The sequence below is a fragment of the Clupea harengus genome, chromosome 11 (genome assembly GCF_900700415.2).
Source record: "Clupea harengus chromosome 11, Ch_v2.0.2, whole genome shotgun sequence".
NCBI lineage: Eukaryota > Metazoa > Chordata > Actinopteri > Clupeiformes > Clupeidae > Clupea > Clupea harengus.
This window is the reverse complement of record NC_045162.1, coordinates 2,514,048-2,537,525: the sequence shown is the minus strand read 5'-3', so window position 1 is coordinate 2,537,525 and position 23,478 is coordinate 2,514,048. Positions and strand designations below refer to the sequence as shown.

General features: G+C 42.1%; 2 protein-coding genes across 2 annotated transcripts; one reads left to right on the top strand and one right to left on the bottom strand.

Moving 5' to 3' along the window:
• Nucleotides 1-4,947: 4,947 nt before the first annotated feature.
• Nucleotides 4,948-9,446, bottom strand: cxcr3.2 (chemokine (C-X-C motif) receptor 3, tandem duplicate 2). The gene is made up of 3 exons (XM_031576881.1): nt 9,353-9,446; nt 7,901-7,988; nt 4,948-7,673 (listed from the first exon to the last, which is right to left on the bottom strand). Exons 2-3 carry the CDS (start codon nt 7,916-7,918, stop codon nt 6,588-6,590), a joined length of 1,104 nt encoding a protein of 367 aa, XP_031432741.1. The 5' UTR covers nt 7,919-7,988; nt 9,353-9,446; the 3' UTR covers nt 4,948-6,587.
• Nucleotides 9,447-14,254: 4,808 nt separating this feature from the next.
• On the top strand, nt 14,255-18,502 carry cnfn (cornifelin). The gene is made up of 3 exons (XM_012839361.3): nt 14,255-14,651; nt 15,221-15,357; nt 18,351-18,502. Exons 1-3 carry the CDS (start codon nt 14,501-14,503, stop codon nt 18,438-18,440), a joined length of 378 nt encoding a protein of 125 aa, XP_012694815.2. The 5' UTR covers nt 14,255-14,500; the 3' UTR covers nt 18,441-18,502.
• The last annotated feature ends 4,976 nt before the right edge of the window (nt 18,503-23,478 follow it).

Below are 23,478 nucleotides of genomic sequence, written 5' to 3'. Positions count from 1 at the left end.
AATATAAACCTGAATTCACATTACACAGTAAAATGTGAAAAGCCACAGCATACATTTCATTTTTTGACTTGCCAAAGTGAGTGTGTGCGAAAGGAAAACACCGCCTGCTGTGTGTGAAAACAAGGAATATCATTGTCAGGAAGATGTTTGGCCCTCACGTTTTGAATCTGTGTAATATTCTTTCAGCAGCATGTTTTTTGGTAGTGTATGACTTTGGTCAGGACAAAAACGTAATCAAATGAAAATCCAATTAAATCCAAGATAACTTTTTCAGTCATACACAGGACAATATGTTAAAGAGGACCTATTATGCTTTTCCCCAATCCCTTTAGTGTATTATATAGCTCATTGTGCGTATGAACGGTCTGCAAAGTTGCAATGCCTAAAGTACACGCCAGAGGGAATAACTTTCTCCCACAGAAGCCACTCTTCTCAGCTGTGAAACGGAGGAGTGCTGATGTGCTGAACTCAAACGCACGACTCGGACTCAGGAGTAAAGAGGAAACATAAACTTTTACTGACGAGGGGTTCGGTACACGGGTAGTCAAATATACAAGCAAACAATCCAAGAGGGGAGAGGCAAAAGGTTAAAACAGGCAGAGGTTGGCAGCACAAGTACATTAATAAACATGGTGCAAGAACTCTAAGAACACGGGGAAATAATAATGAATATAACAATGACCGCTAGGAAGACGGGGAAATTACAATGACGAGAAGGCAACGGGACACAAGAACACACAAACTAAATACAATGGGTAAAGAGGAACAGGTGCCGACAATCAGGTCGGGACAGACAATCAATACAACAAGGTGGGGGACAAGGGCGTATGTTTGGTCTCAGCATTGGTAGGGACACTGCCCGGCAGCCCCCTGACGCCATATATAAAAAAACGTAGTTGATATTATGTTGAACAGGCAAACTTTATTAAAATATATGAACATTTGTGTACTAACTTGTGGAACTTGGAACTGATTTAAACATAATAAGAATAATAAAACCTTATTTTAAATACAAAACAGTATTCTGCACCGAAAATAAATAATAATAAATAATTGAATAAATTAATAAAAAACGCACATTTTTTACAAGTATTAACATCACTTCTTTTTGTTGTTGTTTTTTTGAATATCCCATCTCATTGCCTTTTTAAGGCCCATATCTTCATGTGGTCTGTGCAGTTTGGCTGTTTGCCAAAAACCAATCAGCATTAACTATTCCCTCTTTGCTGGGTACCCTTGTACCTCTTCGCTGGGTACCCGTGTGTGTGTGTGGTCCCCCTGAGACCCCCTCCTCACCGGGGGTTTCTTGGAATGAGCCTGTGTCGTGTCTTTAGTGCTGACTTTAACGTCAGTTAATCATGTCAATAGCTAAGTTACTGCTTCCCGCCTGGTCTGCCTTCCAAAAGTGAGACTTTCATACTGATGAGTTAATCCATGTTCATCTAAACATAAAAAACATCCCACATAGTCTTTACCAAAATGGACAATACAACATCTCACCTGAACCCCTGATGCTGATTCATCATCACCCTGCTCTACATCTGTAGCTTCAGGCTGCTGTTTTTCCTGCACAGTAATTCATCAATTTAATACAGACACTAACCATGCTTAGTTGACTGCTGGCATTGGTCGAGAGATTACAGGGAACAGAGATAGCCTTATTACTATCCAAGGGATCATATAATATGTTGTGGAAAATTCTAAAAGCTTCTCAAGAAACTTCTCAAAGCAAACAGGTGTGAAGATACTGAACAGTTTATTTCAGAGAAGTTAACTGCTGCTGAGCTGGTCCATGGAGCATCTCAAAAACTCTAAGCACAAGGCAAGAGTGATCAGGCAGATGAACTGAGGACAAAGCCTCCTCCAACCTATTTTATACAGTTCTAACCACATATCTTCTTCCTTGCACCTCTGTCCTTGTTACTTCTCAGAATTAACCACATTGGACTCTTTTGCTGATACGTTTTGAATAATTTGCAGACTGCACAGTTTTCACACTGCTGACTGTCTATAAGTTTTGAACAATTTGTAGACTGGACAGTTGTCACACTGCTGACTGTTCACCTGCGACAACAGTCATCTTGCCCTTTTCAGAGGAGCCAGGACAGTGTTCACACTGCTGACTGTTCTCCTGTGAAAACGGTTGTCTTGCCCTTTCTTGCCCTTTTCAGAGGAGAAGGCCTACAGATTCTCTGTCTCGTGGCCTTCCTGAGAAGGCCTCTCTGCCTTGTGGCAGCCTTTCCACATGGGCAGCCATTCTGTGTAACTATTTCTGTCTATTCAGGTGTTCCATGTTACAGCATCAGCAGTCCAAATCTTATTCAATATTACATTCATGAATGAGTTAAAATACAACAAGGCCTACTTATCACCAGTTAATATGCTGGTGATAATGGTCCCATTATGTGGGCAGGTTAGCTTTATTCTTCTGGCTTCAACAAGACCAGCTGCTGCTAACACACCGGTCGAAAGATTGCGGACGCTAGCGATAGATTTAATACAAGCAAAAGTTACATGCTGTACACTAACAACTTTCAAAACATGCTTCCATTGTATAATGGGTGGCAATGTTAGGCTAGCAGGTTTACACTGTGTGGGTAGTTAGCTTACTAGCTAACTAACAATGACCTGGGCTTCTTGATAGCTACTTAATCTCTGGGTAGTGAAAAAACTTTGTATGTCTCTTTTCTTTTTTGGTGGCATTTTCCTATCTGCAAAGCACAAAAGGGTCAAAAATATCAATGCTGAGACCAAACGAAATACTAACATGAGGCTTTTCACCAGCAGCACAAGATCACTTTTCACTTTCCTCCTGGACACCGACACTGTCAAAATCATTGCACTCTGTACAATAGGGTCAGACCCTTTCCTGTACCTGGAAACACACTATGTTCTCCCTATGTGTATGCTATGTGATTTATGTATGTATGTCGGTGAGGTGTATAAGTGTATTTGTGTATGTGTATAAGCTAATGGATGACCTAAATTTCCCTCTGGATTAATTAGGTATCCATCTATCTATCTATCTATCTTATTATTTCCTGGTGTATTTAGTAGCTTACCGTCTCAGACAACTGCCAGCTCTCTTTCTGCAAGTCACGTTTCACAAAGTGTTTCTGACTCTGCCACGGCCTTAGATGGCCACAAGGTTGTGAAAAAGTGCTTTGACATGTGCTGAGAACGTAAGCCTCTTCAGCCAATAAAATGACAGCATCTTGTCTCGCAGGCTCGAGGGCGCATTGGAAAACTTGGGCATTTATTTTTCACTCTTCTCTGCGACGAACACAGTATAAATAATAATTGGAATGAGTTTGCAAATATATTGTGCAAAATTTTCAAAAAGGCAAAATATTGGTGGGGACAATTGTGTCTTTCCCAATCTTTGGTTGTGACTAGTCCCTGTGGACCATATGCAAACCTACGTCCTTGGTGGGGGACACACAAGGTCAGGGCGTGAGGAGTCTGACACGAGGAGTGATGGGTAAAAAAACGCCACACAAAACCAAAGAACAAATGACAAAACAAGGTAAACAAACTAAAAAACTGAATGGGGCTTAACAAGCTTGGGCATGCTACAGAGACTAAAAAGGTCATATTTGAGACTGGATACCAACCCAGGGATATAAACCTGGCCCAGAGTTAAAGGTTAGTCTTTGATTCTGGCAAAAGGTTGTTGATATTTGAGCTGAACAACCAAGTAAATTACCTCCTTCATTTCCGTGTTCCTGAATCAATTGAAATATTAATTGGCAAGAATTTTTACAGCCATTATGTTTGTTTCCCATTTACAGAGCCAGGACTGTGTACGGACACCAGAGTTTTAGCACACACACACACACACACACACACACACACACACACACACACTCTATTGCATTTGAATCATGGATGACATCTTTAAGGCGTATAAACTGGTTACCCTGTAGGTGTCCAAGCGGAACAACACAAACAGTGTGCTAGAGCACCCGCATGATACACCACAACCACTGACATTGACCACTGCTAACCAACTACCACTAACAAAACTTACCACTAATAATCTACCACCACTACCACTACTGCCTCACCGGCCTCTAAACACCCCTCATGAACACCCCTCGAAACACCTCAGTGTGAACACCCCTCGAAACACCTCTTGTGAACACCCCTCGAAACACCTCTTGTGAACACCCCTCGTGAACACCCCTCTAAACACCCCTTGTGAACACCCCTTGTGAACACTCCTCTAAACACCCCTCGTGAACACACCTTGTGAACACTCCTTTAAACACCCCTCGAAACACCCCTCGTGAACACCCCACGTGAACATCCCTCGAAACACCCCTCGTGAACACCCCTCATGAACACTTCACAGAGGTTGTCCAGTGAGCACCTTCCCATAGGCGTTGGTTATGCTGAGGACATGTCCCCACCACTTTTTACAATTTGCAATTTTGTCACCATACTATTGGCTTAATTATGTGTCAGTTGAAACTGAATCTATATACCTCCACGTTCAATTTCAGTTCTTGCAATAGAGTGTGGAAGTCGACTGGAAGTTTGTAGTTTTTAGTGTTCCTGGTTCCAAATAAAAAATCCCTATGGAAAAGAATGGGTTTTTACAAAATCGACGAAAACTAAGGTGTGAGCAGAACTTCACCAGTTGAAAACCTTGGCAAACAGTTTGGTGAGTAAAAATGTAGTTATCAGTTGGTCTTTTGTAACGAACTGTTGTCTTGTCTCGGAACTAGCGAACACTACGATAGCAGACCTACAGTGTGTGATCTCATTGGTTCACTATCCATGCATTGGTGTTATATTTTGATGAATGATAACAAGCTACTAAAGTAAGCTATTGATTTTACTGTGGTGAAGATGATTTATAATACAACAAAGCTATCCAGCATAATTACGTTATGAGATTATATTAACTCCAGTGTGTGGTATTACGTAAAAGAAGAAAAAAAATTCTCGCTGCTGACTTTATTTATTTATGTTACTGGCAATACAACAGATCTAGAACTAGCACAATCAGACACCAGGTTCACAGCATCATTTATATACAAGTTGAACACAAATAGATAAACAACAATACAAAATATTTCAGGTCTGATGGGTGCAATATCACATAAGGGTCCTTTCAGATTTTGCATTATTTGAATCTTGTATGGTATCTCTGTATTGTTTAAGTTGAAAGCACAGGGGAAGTCAGTTATTTGACCATGATGCCTCTCCTGCTGCTGCTTATTTAGGCCAGTGAATTTCTACTGTATTGCTGACGTGTTGCTGCAGGCCCGAAGGAGAAAGTGTTGACTGACGTTCAATGTAAGTGTGTCAACTGCCAGCTGCATCATGTCCTATCAAGTCCTATCGTCTTTTTCTAACCACTTTTCTTTGACCTCGATGGAAAACATATTTCCTGTGAAACCCCTAACAGGAATAGTATACACTAATAATAGTGTGTGTGTGTGGAATAGTAGAACCATCAACTCAGTAATACACTCCAATGAGGAAGAAGAACAATAACAGAAACAGTGACAAGAAACATGAATCTAAAGAAAAACTATTTAATGTAAAGAAAAACACAAATTACATACATGAAACTGCTTTGAGGAATTGAGGTGAAATGTATCACTTGCCCTACACTGTGGTTCACATTCTAGGTTAAAACGCTAGGTTCAGAGCAATGTGTGTTAAGACACAGACACAGGAGTGTATTTAAAAATAAGACTATTCACATTCTTCACAAAGGGTCCATGTACAGGAAAGGGCTTTTCTAACAGGACCTTGGAAGTAGACCTAATGCTCTTCTGGATGTTGAATATTGTGCTTGAGTTACAGAACTTCGGATGAGTCTAGGGGACATTTAATGAGGAATGTTAGAGGAGGAAGAGATTTGAGACTGCTGTAATACTGCTGGAGAGCGGGACTGGACAGACAACACCGCGTGCTAGCCGTTAGCTCTCTCAGCTAATCTGCTCAACCAACACTCATTGCTAACTTCAGATATGTTTTATAAGGTCAAAGCCTCTGTGGTTATGATTGCAGCGTGTATGTGAACTCTTCAGTTTCCTGCGGCAGAGGTGTTATGCTGTTAAGGAAGTATGATACGGCTACCTCGCCAGCAACATTTAATCAACCACCAATGAACTTGTGGGACACTATCTGACCAAAGGCAACTTTGGAGACAAATATGTGTGACAAGAATCTTGCAGTTGTGGAAAGCCACCATGACTGATGGTAAAATGTTTTCAAATGTGACAAGGGTTTTCATGTTTTGTTTTCTGCATGCAATGCAAAAAAGCAGAGTGTGGAAGCAGAAAGCAATCTCAAAATGTGGAGATTAATGTAAATAAAAATGTAAGCTGGAAGTTGCAATTTACTGTGATCCCTCAGCCATGTTAGACATTATGTATGTTCCTTCATCATTCATTTACAACAAACAAGTTTTAGCTCTCATATCTAGATGTTAAATCGCCCGCAGAACATTTCATTCTCTTTCTCACTTCTCTCAACCCTCCAACCTTCATTTCTCTTTTTTTTCTTTTCTCATCCTCCGTTCTCTTCCACTTCTCTCTTGTCGTCTTTTGATCTGTCAGGGTCAAAGGTCAGACCATGATCGAGAAGCGGGACGTGTTCTCGCTCTCGACTGAGCTGAAGGACCCAGCCGTGCGGCGCCTCGAGCCTTGCCACCAGTTGCCCAGCTCCTGGCATCCCCGGGGCCCCAGGGCCACCTTGCACATCTGGCTCAGCTCGCGGCGGAACTTCACGCCCACAAAGCCGTAGAGCAGTGGGTTGAGGGCGCAGTGCGCCAGCCCCAGGCTCTCCGCCGCCACCGTGCCGATGTCGAGCACGTGGGCCATCTTGCAGTCCTTTTTGAAGAGGTCCAGCATCGCCAGGCTCTCCACCAGTCGGAAGCAGTTGAAGGGCGCCCAGGAGATGACGAACACCACCACCAGCGAGATGATGAGCCGCAGGGACTTGCGCTTCTGCCGGCGCGTGGTGTGGCACAGGGCGCGGAAGATGCGCATGTAGCAGTAGAGCATGACCAGCAAGGGCAGCGCAAACGCCAGCAGCAGGTTCAACAGCTGGAGCCCCACCATGATCTGCTTGGAGGACTCCTTCGGGAACTCCATCTTGCACACCTCCACGCCGTTCACATCCCCTACCTGGCGGTACTGCACGTCAATGGCGGACAGGCCGAGGCACGTCGTCCAGATGACGGCACAGGCAAGCTGGGCGTGGCAGCTGTTGCGCCTCCAGCCGGTGCTCACCGCGTGCACGATGGCCAGGTAGCGGTCAAAGCTGATGCAGGCCAGGAAGAGGATACCGCAGTAGATGTTGAGTGAGAACATGGCGCCCACTATCTTGCAGGTGACCTTGCCGAACACCCACTTGTCTGCCGACTGCACGGCGAAGAAGGGCAGCGAGAAGGCGAGCAGCAGGTCGGAGATGGCCAGGTGCAGGAGGAAGGTGTCGGTCAGCGAGTAGGAGCAGGGCCCGCGCTGGGCCTGCCGGTAGCGCCGCAACACACACAGCACCAGGATGTTGCCCACCAGTGCCAGCACGAACACCACGCTGTAAGCCACGGGTGCAAACCTGCGGATGAGCTTCCAGGTCTCGCCCACATCGCATGGCACAAAGTCACTTAGGTCCACCATTGGGTAGGATCCATTATAATCATTATAGTCAGGCTGGTGAAAAAACAAATAATAAAAATAGACTTTAATGATGAGAATGTAGATAGTGTGACATGGACGTATAAAGAAACAGATAAAGCAGTTATCTCAGGGTCGTCTCTAAATGTTTAAACATGGTAGAATGGAAGAAACGGTGGATACGACAGGAAGAAATTTACATCAACTACACCAAACAGAAATGGTTGTGAGGTCAAGTACGGCTGTATGATGATATTACTTACATAGTCTGTTGTTGTCATGTTCTCAACTCAGTGGAAGGTTGGTACAGAGACAGGTTCTTCACTCTTTACACAAAAGCGTTTTTGTTCTCTATATTTTTATTAATAAACAGAAAGGAAAAGAAGAAGTTAAAACTGAATAACTGAAACAACATGTCTTAAAGGGAACTCAACATCTAGCCTCAAATGAGACGTCTACCCCGGCCTGGCCATACACAGAGCAGACATTACATTACAAAACATTACAGGAAAAGGGGGGGGTGGGGTGGGGTGGTAAGACATATTTAGGTACTGAAAGTGCTGAGCACTAAGGGGAGAGACAGGAATTACCGCTTCTTTTTTTGGTCTGCATGCATGCATGGGTGTTGAAATCGCAGTGGATACGTGTGTTGTGACACAAGCATTTCAGCTGAAACACGGCCCCCACTTCAGCCCCACGACCCCCACCATGCCCCCCACCCCCCTTCTTTGTGGGGTCAAAGTGAAACTAAATTACAAAAAAAAAAAAAACGTCTCCATAGTAGGAGCTCTATAGCTGAAAACACACACACACACACGCACACACGTAGGCACAGGTTAAGTGAGATTGATTAAACGTCCAACCACAGCCAATCTAGCAGAGTCAGAGAAGAGAGAACTAATTCCAAGTCCGTTGAAATAACGTTACCTGCATGAAAACAAGAGTGCTTCTGAAGAGCTCAGCAATTTTGAGGTATGAAGCGAAATAGGGCTATAGATAGTTAGAAATGTGAGGTATGAAGCAATATATGGCTAGAGATAGTTAGAAATGTGAGGTATGAAGCAATATATGGCTAGAGATAGTTAGAAATGTCCCAGATAACAAAAAGACACTGGGAAGGATCTGCCAAATAATGTGGCCAGCCCAGATGCATTCTAGTGGTAGTTACTATCTGGGGTAGAATTAATATTAAATATTTTATTATTTTATTAAATAGTTTGAATATTAATATTAAAACCTGATATTATTTACATACTAGTAACGTGGAAGAAATGTAGAGGCGAGGCAAAAAAGGCACATTTGAATTTTCTGGACTTCCCTTTACATTTAGATTTACATTCAAGTTTACTTGTTATGTGAGAATACTAGAATATAGATAATAATAGACTAATTCTAGTCATAGACAGTATTAATCATTTCTTTTCATCACTTATTAGTTTAACTTAATTAGTTTGACTCACACAAACATGAAAACATTTAAAATATTTTAATTTGAGCAAATGTGAAATGTGAAAAATCAACATTACTACTACTACTACCATTAATCATTATCATTATCCTTATTATTGGTGGTTAAAGTAATGTAAGTGAAAACATTCATAGCAACTTTATCAAAGCTATGCAATTGGTTTACAATTACTATACATTTACCCCAAAGACACAATTACACAATTGCACTAAGATTTAAAAAAAAAAATGCTTCTTGGTTTTCTTACCAAGGCTTTCTAGTGTCCGTTGCAGAAGAATGTGGTACCTCTGAAACAAACATACTACTCTACTCTCAGAAACAGGAAACAAGACTAATCTCAAAGCTTCCTGATTCAAGCCTGAGTATTCAAAATGAAGCCTCTGGCTGTGATCCAGATATCATGCTGTCCTATCTGTGTACCAAACACACTGCATTGATTATATCAGTTCATGTGGATGTCAAATAGAGCAATGCTTAAACATTTTCTAAAAATGCTAACAACTCTCTCTCTCTCTCTCTCTCTGTCTAACACACACACACATACACACACACAACACACACACGCAGAAAGAGACTTGTGAGAAATCTGTGATCCCCTCCCTCTCACTCTCTAAAACGTACACACACACACACACACACACACACACACAGAGAGAGAAAGAGAGTTACACAGAACTACAGTATATCAGAACAATATCTTTCCATGTTGCGATGGCCATAGCTCACATGATCTTTTGATAGATCAGCTGAAAGTATGGCTATAACATATCATCAAGTCTTGCTTTTCCAAGTTGAAATGACAATTTAGCTTATTTTCATATAGCTGTTTCTGAAGTGCCTTTCTTAACCTCTTCTGTTGCCTCAACCAGACGTACATGCTGAAGAGTAAAGGCCCTTACATGAGCAGGGCCAACTAACCTCAGCTCCACATCTGGCCTAAGTGTAGACAGAAGTCACTATAGCAACATCATGTCATCTATCTAAGACAGAAACAGCAAACTGGCCAGTCATATAGCCATGCCATGTTTAGTTCTATACTTATACATATAAAGAAAGTGAGCAGGGATATGAATAGGGCGAAAGGGGGGTTACTTTGTCATGGCGTTGATGTCTCTTGGAAGGCTTTTCACCAGCCTGAGTTTGAGGTCGGGACAGTGCAGCTGCTCCATCCGCTCAATCTCATCACAGCCTCTTATGCTATGCTAATAGGTTTCAGCCTTTTATGCTATGCTAATAGGTTTCAGCCTTTTATGCTATGCTAATAGATTTCAGAATTCTTAAAAAGATGAACTGACAGTGACTCTGGTTAAGGACACTAGAACAGTAAAGACTTACATGCAGTGGAGTAGACAGTGGATATGACTGTACTGTGGTGTCGTAAAGGTGAAAAGTAGGTAGGCCTACTATAAAAATGTCTGCAGAAACAGTCACATACTCTCAGTGGCCCTGTGATTCAAAGTGAGAACAAAATTCTTGAGCAACTCCTATATTTCGTAATGTAGTGTGGAAGGAAACAGAAAAGATACAGAGAAAAAAACAGCCTGAGAGATTTGTATCAGATCTATATTTCAAGGGATCCATTTTATTCTCAAGGAGGTGCAAACTTTATGGTACATTTGCTAATGCGCTGGTACTGCTCATACATATCAGAATACAGTCACTCATGTGCATTTACAGTTTTATTAAATGAGCATGATATCTTTATGCGCTTTTGATGGGATAAAAACACTTTCAGACTGCTGTATCTACCAGCAGAATGACTGTATAGCATAATATTGTCTTTCGGTGTGTGTCTGTGTGTGTGTGTGTGTATGTCTGTGTGTGTGTGTGTGTATGTGTGTGTGTGTGTGTGAGTGTGTGTTTGTGTGTGTGTGTGTGTGAGTGTATGTGTGAGTGTGAGTGTGTGTTTGTGTGTGTCTGTGAGTGTGTGTGTGTGTGTGTGTGTGTGTGTGTGTGTGTGTGAGTGTGTGTGTGTGTGTGTGAGAGTGTGTGTGTGTGTGCGTGTGTGTGTGTGAGTGTATGTGTGAGTGTGAGTGTGTGTGTGTGAGTGTGTGTGTGTGTGTGCGTGTGTGTGTGTGAGTGTATGTGTGAGTGTGAGTGTGTGTTTGTGTGTGTGTGTGTGTGTGTATGTGTGAGTGTGAGTGTGTGATGGTGTGTGTCTGTGAGTGTGAGTGTGTGTGTGTGTGTGTGTGTGTGTGTGTGTGTGTGTGTGTGCACCCAGCTCTTAGATGGTACACATTCACCACCATGGTAACTCAGGTCCTTATTTATGAAACCCATAATGTTCATTTTCACAGCCCTCGGGCATGGCGAACTTCCTGTTATCATGTTTGAAAGTGTTGCCATGCAACCAAATAAAACTCGGTTGTCATCATATATGGGTAAGCAACATCGTGAGAAATTGAAGTGACAATCAACCAACCCCTTTTTCCAATTAAAATTGTGTGTGACATTGTAACCATAAGATAGTTCAAAAGATCTCTGGTAGACTTTTAGCACTAAAAGAAACAGTAAGACATCTGAAAAAAAACAGTAAGACATCTGAAAGACACAGAAGGAGGTGCCTGTGTTGATTTAGAACAAAGTTAATAAAAATTAGTTATTGCATTTATTCACTTCAACCGGTGACAGCAACACTTTGCAGCATGTTTTGACTACTGCGGTAAGATGACACCCAGGAACAAGGTCAAAGGTCAATGCAAGAATGAGACGCACTACCTGTGGACTATAAGGAACTTCACTTCATGCCTTCTTATTCTGAGAGAACTGAAACGAGTCTGTCATTCTGTCTGGCTATAGAGTGGGCTGGGCGTAATTGATCAGAGGACCGTTCAGGCGTAATTGATCAGAGGGCCGTTCAGGCGTAACTGATCAGAGGGTCGTTCTGAGACGTTGCTACAGGGGAGGCCTGGGACCCCGAGCTGTAAGGTGGCCCCCAAGGACAGCTGATTGAGTTGATTGACAGCTGATTGAGTTGATCCGCAGGCAATTCACTGAGAACTCCCTTGAAATATATGATTTGGAGCAGGAGACTACAATGACATGTCCAGAAATGGGATCCCCATGCCATTATTTTGCCATGAGCTACGCAATTAGGCTAGAGCGTGGCAACACCATGAAACGCAACTACCTGTCATACCAACTGAAACGAAAGCACAGGCGACAGGAGGGGAAGAAGAAAGCCAAACCAGTGGTTAATAAGAACAACAGATTTACAGGTAAGTAGACTGAAGTAGGTATGGCAACTGTTTAATTTGTCTCTTTAGATAAATCGGTTGTGAATACTAACAAGCGCTAACTAGCCAGTAACTTAATGAGTGGCCACTATTTCGCTTGCTAGGTGTTTTTGTAAGGGGTTTGCATTAACGTTCTGGCTTCTAAGTTTATTTTCTAAACTGTCATCTGTTTTTAATAACCTGACTTTTATGTGTAAATGGCATGTATGTAAAATGGTTGTTTAGGTCTGACAGTGTACAAAGCTTTAGCATAACCTAGGATTTAACCAAAGGTTTCGGATTAAAAATGTAATAAAGAAAAAAATAGTGCTATTGATGGATGTGAACTGTGCATTATTCTCTCCAAACCAATACAAATAAAACCTGTTTTCAAAGCTAGCAGACAAATCCAGCTATGCTCTTTTCTGTCTGAGGCAGATTTGCTTTAGTTTCTTAATGCATCATCAGTATGCCTCCATGTCTCCACAGACAGGCCTGCTGAAGAAGACAGGATCAGTTTATCCCAATATGAGGAGGACAGTGTCCTGCCATCCATAAAGACTGTAAGGGTAGGGGTCAGGGGGTAGGGGTAGGGGTAGGGGGCCAGGGGTCAGGGGGTAGGGCGTAGGGTTAGGGGGGTCAGGAGGTAGGGTCAGGGGGCCCACGCTCAGGGTTGGGGCCCCCAGAGTCCCTAGAGACGCCCCTGATGCCATATAAGTGACAGGTGTGGTTATATCCAATGTGGCCAATGTTCACAACATGAAATAAAACTGACAGTCTTATCGGAGTTGGACATTCCTTGTACATAAAGACTCACATTTTTTTTCTAGGCAAATTGCTAAAAATGGGTATGTTGAAAGATAGGAACACCTAACCACTGGTGCGATGAATAGGAGAACCAGCGGCACGCCCTACTGAACCAACACACTGGGCGCACGCACACACACACACACACACACACACACACACACACACACACACACACACACTGGGCACACACACACACACACACACACACACACACACACACACACTGGGCACACACCCATCCAGTTTAACTCAACCAGGAGAGCATTTACAGGATGGACCTCAAACCACTTCATAGCTATAGTGCCATTGCATTGATTTGCACTGAATTTTGACTTTATTTTCTAAGAAGAATATAATTGTCAGTTAACCGTTAACACATTTCCCAACAGATATTGTCCCTAGTGTTGTGCTGTTTAAAGGGCCTGCAAGAGGAGCCCTTCCTGTAAGCGGGTATGCTAGTAAATAGTACTGTAGTTGTGGTCAATAGTGTGGCCAGCCAATATTAGCCGAGTCCATTTAAAGTTCTGAAGATAACTAGGTTTTTGCATACTACGTTCAGATGTTTTAATGTCCTTCAATTTGGCTCCACCCACACGCCTTCCCTGCCTTTCCTTACTGGTCAACACACCCTTGCACAAATAACCTTAGTTGGAGGCCGAGCACTCTGTATTACACACACACACACACACACACACACACACACACACACACACACACACACACACACACACACACAAACACACACACACACACACATTCCCATAAAGAGCAGGTCACTTTCCAAACAAACGATAAGAGCGCACGTCACATGTGAAGGTGTGGAGAAACTCAGAGGTAAACCTCTACACCCCAAAACCAAACACACTTTACATGTTTTCCACCCGTGTGGTATTGGTGTCAACCACTCTGTCGAAATGGACCAGCGACTGTGACGACACGCTGTGTATAAAAGCCTAGGCCTCCCCTCGCGTTGCCATTTGTGTGAGTTTTTGTACAGACGGACCCCAACGGACGAGCCCACCTGAAGAAGAAGGTACGTGGGTGGAGTTGGACCCTGTGGTGTGTGTGTTGGGTGTCATGAAGAAATCTTATAATAATCGTAATGATGAAACGTACATGTTTTTATATAATTACAAAAACATATATTCTTCTTGAAGTCGATTTTATATGTTGTCGACATGTTTAATGGTAATCTTATGTGTCATTTTCACGCCGGTGTGACGTAATTTTTTATCACAAATGATCATTTTGGTACATCTAGCAAAGGTGTAGACATTTTGATTTTGTATGTTTTGATATTTGAATGTTCAAATTCATGCTGATATCCACGCAATCTCTGCAGCCTGAAGCCTTTGTTCTGTTCTGATCTGATGAAATGTCCCCTCTCCCCTCCAGTCATGTCGTACCAGACTGAGGTGATCAGCAACCAGCCGCAGGTGACCGTCACCAGCTTCCAAATCTCTGGAGGTTCCTCAGAATGGACCTCCAACGCGTGTGACTGCTGTGAAGACTGTGGCATCTGTAAGTACATGTGTGTGTGTGTGTGTGTGTGTGTGTGCGTGTGTGTGTTTGTGATCTTGTTTTTGTGTTTCAGTCTATGTGAGTGTGTGTGTGTGTTTGTGATCTTGTTTTTGTGTTTCAGTCTATGTGTGTGTGTGTGTTTGTGATCTTGTTTTTGTGTTTCAGTCTATGTGAGTGTGTGTGTGTGATCTTGTTTTTGTGTTTCAGTCTATGTGAGTGTGTGTGTTTGTGTATTTCTTTTTGGCCAAAATGTGATGATATGGTGTACTTGTGTGAAGTGTGTGAATACATGTATGCTAACTCTTTATTATGATCCAGTTAAAAACATATGATCAGGTCTTTTAAATACAAATACAAAAATGTATATGTACTGTATATACAATGACAATCTTGTAAAAAAAATATTTGTTCAAATAATGTAACTATTTATAACAGCACACTAGTCTAAGACCTTTGGCTCCAGTCTTAGATGATTCTTGCCTTTACTGGCATCCCCTGGTCCATCAGGCCTGGTTCAGCATGCCTCCTCCTCTTCCTCTTCATCATCTTCCTCTTCCTCCTCTCCGCAGGTCTGTGTGGGACATTCCTCCCCTGCATCCTGGGCTGTAAGGTGGCCCAGGACTATGGTGACAGCTGCTGCCTCCCCTGTTTGCCCGGCGCCATGATCGCGCTCAGGACCGGCATCCGCAACCGATACAACATCGAGGTACACACCACACCACACCACACCACACCGCACCGCACCGCACCCACTCTGAAGCAGCAAAGACAAAGCACAGGAAACACATGCCCCTTTTTTTTTTAAATCATGGTGGAAGCTGTGCAGAAAAGGGCAGCTAAAAATAGAAGAGGTTAGGGGAAAGAGTTAGTTAGCTTCTGGGCAGCATGCAGCAGCAGCAGCAGCAGTCAGGGGCTCCTTAAACAACCACATCACAAAAGAAAAGAAAAGTTGGCGTGACAAGGCAGGGCTCCATGGGGTGGGGCAGCCACACACTGCTGATTAATAATTATTTGAAAGGTTCTGACTGGCTCAACACCCACTCCACAAGCAATCTAAGGAGTTCCCATTGTTGGTTTAAAACAAAAGCCATGTTCGTCACTTGATGTCACATTACTCGCTTATTTGTTACTTGACTGCAAGATACAGTCACTACATAATTATTTCTGTCAAGTCATCTCGATATCTGTATGCCTTTAAGCCGAGGTCAGGGACAGTGGAGGGGGGATACTGGTCCCCTCGTACAGTACTGTGGACAGGACCTGCAGTTGATGCTATACAGCTGGCAGTGGCAGCAGACCATGTTAAACGATTTTCTTGTAGAATGAAGCCAATTACTTCCTTCATATAAAGGCCCCGTCACACCATGCCGTTCTGGTCAACGTTCTATGATGTTAGAGGAAAAGTTGGTAATCGTCCATGGTCGCTGGAATTGCGCCAGAAGAGCGTTGTGTGAAAGCTGGTGAACGCTGTAATCGTCGGTAATCGTCGGTGATCGGAGGAGAACGCTGGTCCAAAAAAAAAGTTTTGAACATGCACAAAAGTTCTCATGGAGATCAGCGTTCTTCAACGTTTCATTTAAACGGTGGAGAACTTTCGTGGAACGTTTTATTAACTTTGCACGCGTTTGGCTATCATAGTCAGTCGTTGGGTAGGGTAGACTGAGTACAGTTGATGCACCCGAAATAACTTATGTGCGCAGCAATCCTGAGACGTGATTTTTAGTTTGGACATGCCTACTAACGTCCTCTTTGATCCAGGGAAATTTGAGCACCTAACCCATCTCTAGTAGGAAGATATCGGCGAAAGTTTTTTCACCAAGGGAAGATCTTGATTTTATCATGTCCCTTCTACAATTAATATGTTATTAACCATACGTGATCAACAAACGCAACTTACATCATTGCAAACGTTATTCTGTGCACTATACATCTACATATTCAATGCTATCATGTCATGCAAGGTCATTGCATAATCTAGCGAAAAGCGGAGTGGAGGGTATATGCTTGCTTGAGCCAGCATGAAGTAGATGTAGCCTACTGAACTTGAACATAGCTGAGCACTGTTATAGCTGGTGCTGTTCCATGGCAGATGGATATGATATGAAGACTCTTGTGACATGGACAATGTGTGTGGATGTGTTGATGTTTTCTAATAATAAACATTGAGAAACACAAATTCAGTGTCAAATTTAAATCATTTATTTTAATAACATAAAACCCCAGGAATAACGCCCGTTATTTCGTAAATCACAGTAATAATAACAGTAAATCTTCGTCCGAAGACATTGCTAGTGAAAGAGGCTTTGTATTCTTCTTACTTTCAGCAGGATTTATCATCTTCTTACTTGCAGCAGCGCTAGTAGCATACACGTCAGCACACGTTTGTCGCGCACAAGTGACACGTCACAAGTCGCGGTTACATGCTCCTCATGCGTGAGTCCCACGTTAGTAGTCATGCGTCAGTCCTACGCTATTCTTTCGTTAAGTCACACGCCAGATGTGTCCACCTCGCCCTAGAACGCTCGAAATTGAACGATTAGAAAGTTCAGAGAACGTTGACCAGAACGTTATGGTGTGACGGGGCCTTAAGCATCAAAAGTGTGTGTCAAAGCTGAATATCCTCAACATGACAGTCGACAGTAGATAAATAGTTGTGTACATAATCCATATGATAGAGATGTAGTTGTTCAATGAGTATGGTGTGGGCTGGCTGGCAGGGAAAGGGCTGTTGGGAAATGTAGTCCTACTGAGTCTTTGTGGCAAAAACAGACATGATCCGTCCTCCACCTGTACTCATGCTGAAAAGCTTCTTTCGCCATCCTCCTGCTAAGCATCTTTTCAACAGCTCAAGTCTTTCGGCAGTGTTTGATACTGAGGCGGAACTGATGTCCCAAGATAACTCACAGAACTACATGTCCCTGGAAGGGTCGTTGCTCAACCCTGACCTGAAGGATTTGCAAAACTTCATACTGTCACTTCCAGCTCTCCATGAATTTCTCTGATAAACTGTTTGACCTTTAACCTGATCAATCAGTCATTCAAAAGAAGTGAGAGGTTGTATGCACAGAATATGCAGAACTGAGAAGGGAATATCTATACACTGGCAGGATTCAACAGAATCCTCAAATTAAGAAATCTGACTCTATAATTCAGATGGTCCGTAGAGCTGAATTAGCTGAATGACACCATAACCATACAGAAGATATCTACACCATATTTAGACCTTCGACACCAGAATCTGTCAGGAGTGCCGTAGCAGCATTGCTGACCTTTGCTGTGCACCTTGAGTTCTGCCCGCTGTAGTACACTGCTATCTGCACCCACTGCTGTGCACCTTGAGTTCTGCCCGCTGTAGCACACTGCTATCTGTCTGCACCCACTTCTGCCCGCTGTAGCACACTGCTATATGTCTGCACCCACTTCTGCCCGCTGTAGCACACTGCTATCTGTCTGCACCCACTTCTGCCCGCTGTAGCACACTGCTATCTGCACCCACTGCTGTGCACCCACTTCTGCCCGCTGTAGCACACTGCTATATGTCTGCACCCACTTCTGCCCGCTGTAGCACACTGCTATCTGTATGCGCCCACTGGCTGGTCCGACACCCACTCCACAAGCAGTCTAATCATCTTGGTATAAAACAGAAGCCATGTTTGTCACTTGATGTTTAGTTGGTTTCCTGTCTGTCTCCACCCACAGGGCTCCATCTGTGATGACTGGGTGATCATGGCCTGCTGCCCGCTCTGTGGACTCTGCCAAATGGCCAGGGAACAGAAAACCAGAGGCTGAGGAAGACCGTGGCGGAGGAAGACTCCCAAACCTCACTATAAAAAATGAAAAAAGAACAAAAAGCCATACAGTCATAATGTTATTTAAGTGACGGAGTAAAGATGGGATCTTAAATTTATGTTTTTTTTTTTATTTATATTTTTAATGAATACAATTCTAACAGGAAACGAGAAACAAAGGCCGGAAGAGAACAGAAGACAGAATATTAGGAAAGAAAACGAAAATAAGAACGGTCTCTTGAAATGCTGTTTTCTGGTTGTTGTTTTTTTCATCGTTAAGGCCTGCAGCGTCGCTATGACATATTCAGATATGCATACTAATCTGATTGCTGGAAAGTTTATTGAGAAGAAATAGTGTTTGAATTTCAAGTACAGGATTTTCCTGTCATAGAGCATGGAGGTTTATTAAGAAACTCCGTATTTTGTTAACAGGACATTTCAGTTTAAACACTTAATGCGAGTGCCTTAAAACCTTAGTATTTAATACGTATAGAGAAGTATTAAATTATAAAATCAAGTTTTCGTGATTCTTTACAAAGTAATCAAGCAGCCTGTTTATTAGTTTTTACTAAAGATGTAAACTGAGTGTATGAAATACATTTCTATCACTGTTATGATCATTTCAATAAAATGTTCTCATATGTATGTGCTACACTTCATGCATGTGTATGAGTATACTTTGCTTTCAAACCGAGGGGGAAGTAATGAAGTAAGCCACAAATACTGTACTTAAGTAGAGTTTCTGTAGGTAGGTAGGTAGGTAGGTAGTAGGTAATCTGTGACATGGTCAGAATGGTTTAATAGTCTTTCATTTATACTTAAAGAGGACCTATTATGCTCATTTTCAATGTTCTTAATTCTATTTTGGGGGTCTACTACTAGAATAGATTTACACGTTTCAATGTTCCAAAAACACATTATTTTTATAATACTGTACATCTCTGAAATGCTCTGTTAGAGCTCCTGTGTCTCAAGTCATTGACACTCTATTATTCCCCTCCTGCTCTGGGTGTTCAGTGAGAATTCCAGACATAAGGAAATGACCCTTATTTCTAAGCTGTCAAGGTATTGTTCCCTATTTGACCACTTGCCTTTCAAAGTCATTTCCTATGTTAAAATGTTTTATTACATCAAGACCAAAGCACCAGTGGCACCTTGAAGTTACTTTAAGCGTTTGGTCATAATGAGCATCAATGGAAAACGCTTAGTAGACAGACTTGCTCTTTAGTCTTTTTTAAAGCAGACATTACTCCAGACACTTTGTGGCTGTAGGTAGGTATCATTGTGCAGGATGGCACTGTCAGTAAAGAAGAGATGGCACTGTTAAGACTTTAATCACACAAGCGACACACTGCAGCACACACGTGAATACATGGAGGCGACACAGGACACACACACACACACACGCAGGCCTGAGGTCGTAGTGATTTAGTCTCTGCTTTTTCCCCATCCCGGACTGTCCTTCCTCCAGGACCCCAGGAGCAGTGGGCAGCTTTTAAGCGCCCGGGGACCAGGTGAGGTGAACCGTCTGTCGTGGTCAAGGACGGACGAAGAGTGTTCTGTTCTTTTTGCATGTTTTTTCTGTTGGGGTTCTTGGTGGAGGAAACCCCTTGTGAACACGGGGAGAACATGCAAACTCCACACAGAAAGGCCCGGGAGATAGAGAAGAGATGACTTGTTGACATGTTGAAAATGGACATGTTCCTGTTTTTATGGTAAGCCATAAAACTATCATATCCTTAATTTGATTTCACTTCTCACTGAAACAAAATGAGCACAACAAAAATTCCATACATTAGGTAAGTAACAGAAACCCTCCTGGTATGGGATGTTATAAATGTTATAGGATTATAGCTCACAACTTGCTGTTTTTTTTATTGTTTTTTGGACTATGGCCAAAAAACAAGTGTTTTAAGTGTTTGTAACCCCCCCAGCAGCTGTCTCTTAGTTTGACGATATCTGTACTGAGCAGTCCTTTACAGTGCCAATGTGGTTAGTACGTCATTTCCTGTTTATTTATCTCTAGAAAATCTGTGTGTCTTTACAAGTGTTTGTAACCCCCCCCCCTTTTTCCTACTGTGAGGCCATGGTCTTAACCACCTGCACCATATAATAAATACAATTCAAATCAATTACATTTTTATAGCACCAAAACAATACAGTTAGAAGAATGGCACACAGTGTTTTAGTGTTTCTTATAGCCAATTACTTCAACTGGGCATTCCCAAATCTGCCCGCCATTTTCAAAGGCCGAATGTTTCTTTAGTTGCCTATTAAAAAAGTTCTGCATGCTTGTGCTACTTCGAAAGAGAGAGCAGCACACATCTATATGGATCAGGTGGTCAACAAGTTTGTGGGAATTAAAACGAGTTATCAGCCTATAGCACGCTCACTTTGAATGTGAAATCAAATACAGGCTGTAAGCCTGTTTAAGAATCCTTTAATCAGTTGTACCTCTATATTAATACAATTTTATTGTCATTTTAATGCAGTTTGTTAATTTAAAAAAATAAAAAAACTTAACTAAACACCACCTAATTAAGACAGCTGCTGTCTTGAAATAACCTTCTTCAGTGAACAAAGAGGTTTTTCTTAGAAGAATATCAGGGACAAGAAGGTGTGTGTGCGTAAATAGAGCACCCTTTGTTCCACTGACCTGGTAACCTGCACCCATAGGCAGTGGCAGACTCAGGCTGTTTGAAGGGCACCTACTGCACAACCTGGAGCTAAATGCACTAAATGCACTAAATGCACTAAATGCATTGCACTAAAAATATTCACACATTAAGATCAAAGACAGCCCATGGCGTGCAGGGCCTGCCGTCTGTCTGACTCACATGAACATACTTTAAGTGACGTTGAAGCTATCTAGATCGTACTTTTTTTTCTTTTTGAGTAAAACATTTATATCCATATATAGACCGCACACGAGTATTAAGAGCAGGGCTGCCAGAAATTTACAATATCATGCATAAACCACAGTTAATAGTCAGGAAATGATGGCAATAAAGTGTGAATATTATTCTGTGGTCTACCAAGGAGAAATGCGGATGCTCTTTTATAGTGCTTCTAACATGACAGAAAGCAGTTTTGCGATTCTAAAATGGGCTACACCGTTTAAGTCTGTATCTTTTACCACCGATCTAAAAGAGCTTTATGTGTAAGCTTTGCACGTTAATTTGCTGTTTGTTACATTGTACACCCACTGTTACTGTGACTCTCCCTGGGTTAATTAGCCTACTAATGTCTCAGTCATAGATGTACTAATTATAAAATAACTTTGAGGAAACACACATAGGCACATAGACCTTTGTCAGCATGTACATGACATGACACAATAGCACTGTTTTCATTACAAAATCAGAACTGTGTTCTCTAGTCTGTATACTATAATCCACTGTAGAAGGCTAGATTAGTATAGTAATGATGAATTATTGAACAAATGTTATAATATTGTTGGAAAAACAATGTTTGTCAGGTGGTTGATGCAGCAACCAGTCTGTATTCCAGTAAAGTGCAGTAATGAAGCACGTGGAACATACTCCGGATTCAATGGTGCAGATCTGAACAACATGCATCTCCAACTCTAGTCATACATACTGTTTAATGTAGGCTTTTATGTTCTCACACAGGATATACTCGAATTTCTTACTGATGGAGATCATTTCCAAGCACTGTTAATGACTTAAGAATATATGAATCAAGTGCCTTGTATTAATATATTCCTTGTATGAATCATGTGCTTATGAAATGGCTTTTCTGTGTGCGTGTGTAACTTAGATTATTAGGTGCCACATAGTCTGCATATGTACAAGAGCATGTTTAGACCAGAGGTGATAAGAAGGGTCGAACTGTGCTTCTTCCGACCTTGCAAAACTTCCATCCTTGCCTCGGACGTCAGAAATCCACCACGTGGTTATCCCTGCTGAACGCTCAACTTCTGTCTATATAAACCTTGTGCGATGTGTTCAATATTGCTTCACTTTCAGCCTTGTGCTGGGAGGGGAGCCCGATTGCATATATGCAGCTTCGGAGTCCTGAGGTAACTAGGGTGAATTTTCACCTAACACTTACACATGATTAATGATATACTAATTAATGAATCTATATCACTGGAAGCTGTTTTAACAGGACTATTTTTAACTGAACATAAATGAGTATGGTCTGTATGACTGTGGGCCAGCTGTTATGCAGTTCTGTAAAGCAGCTTTGGGGAATTTATTACGCCACAAGTCCTCTATCTCTATTCCTCTTTTCTCTCACGCGGATGAAAATCTCACGTCAGAGAGTGCCAGACACACAGAACATGTGTGGAATTCTCATTCTCATTCTCATTCTCATTCTCAGGTTGGAATTAAGAGTTTGATACCAAAACCCAGGCCCAGGTAAGTGAGTATAACTATACACACATTTTTGTGTGCCAATTTCTTCAAAGGCATATCTTGCAGATTTAACCTTATTTCAATGTATAGTTTTAGGCATACGTATGTGTGGCATTTATTACTGTTTTCTTCAAACTTGTTACATCTGACTTACAACATGGAGTGACCACTCACCGCTATGAATGCAAGTTGACAGAATTGCTATGAAGAAAGAGCTGAAATCAAATGAATGATCATAAAGTATGTGACTGTTCTATCTGGCAAAAATGTAGAAGAACTAGAAGAAAAAGACACTACACAGCACGTTCTCACTGGTGGGAAGAAATGGGCTTACATTCCGAAAAGCATATTAGCCTAAAACTTCACTTGAGTTATAGTCCTAGGCCTATCCAACTTTCCAACAGCAGCCTTACCTTTTGATCAATATAGGCCTACAGTTGTATATTTACACGAATTTGACAAATCTTTTGTAATCTGGTGAAGCCAGGGAGAATGTATTCACTGTTGTACAGGTGAGAAGCTGCTGTAAAGATTTGTATTCTAATAATTCATTCTCATTTAAGAAATGTACCAAAGAAATGGAACAGCTATAACCCACCATCGGCCTACCCGTAATGCGCCTTAATCATTGTTGTCTACTGTCAGAATTTTCCATCT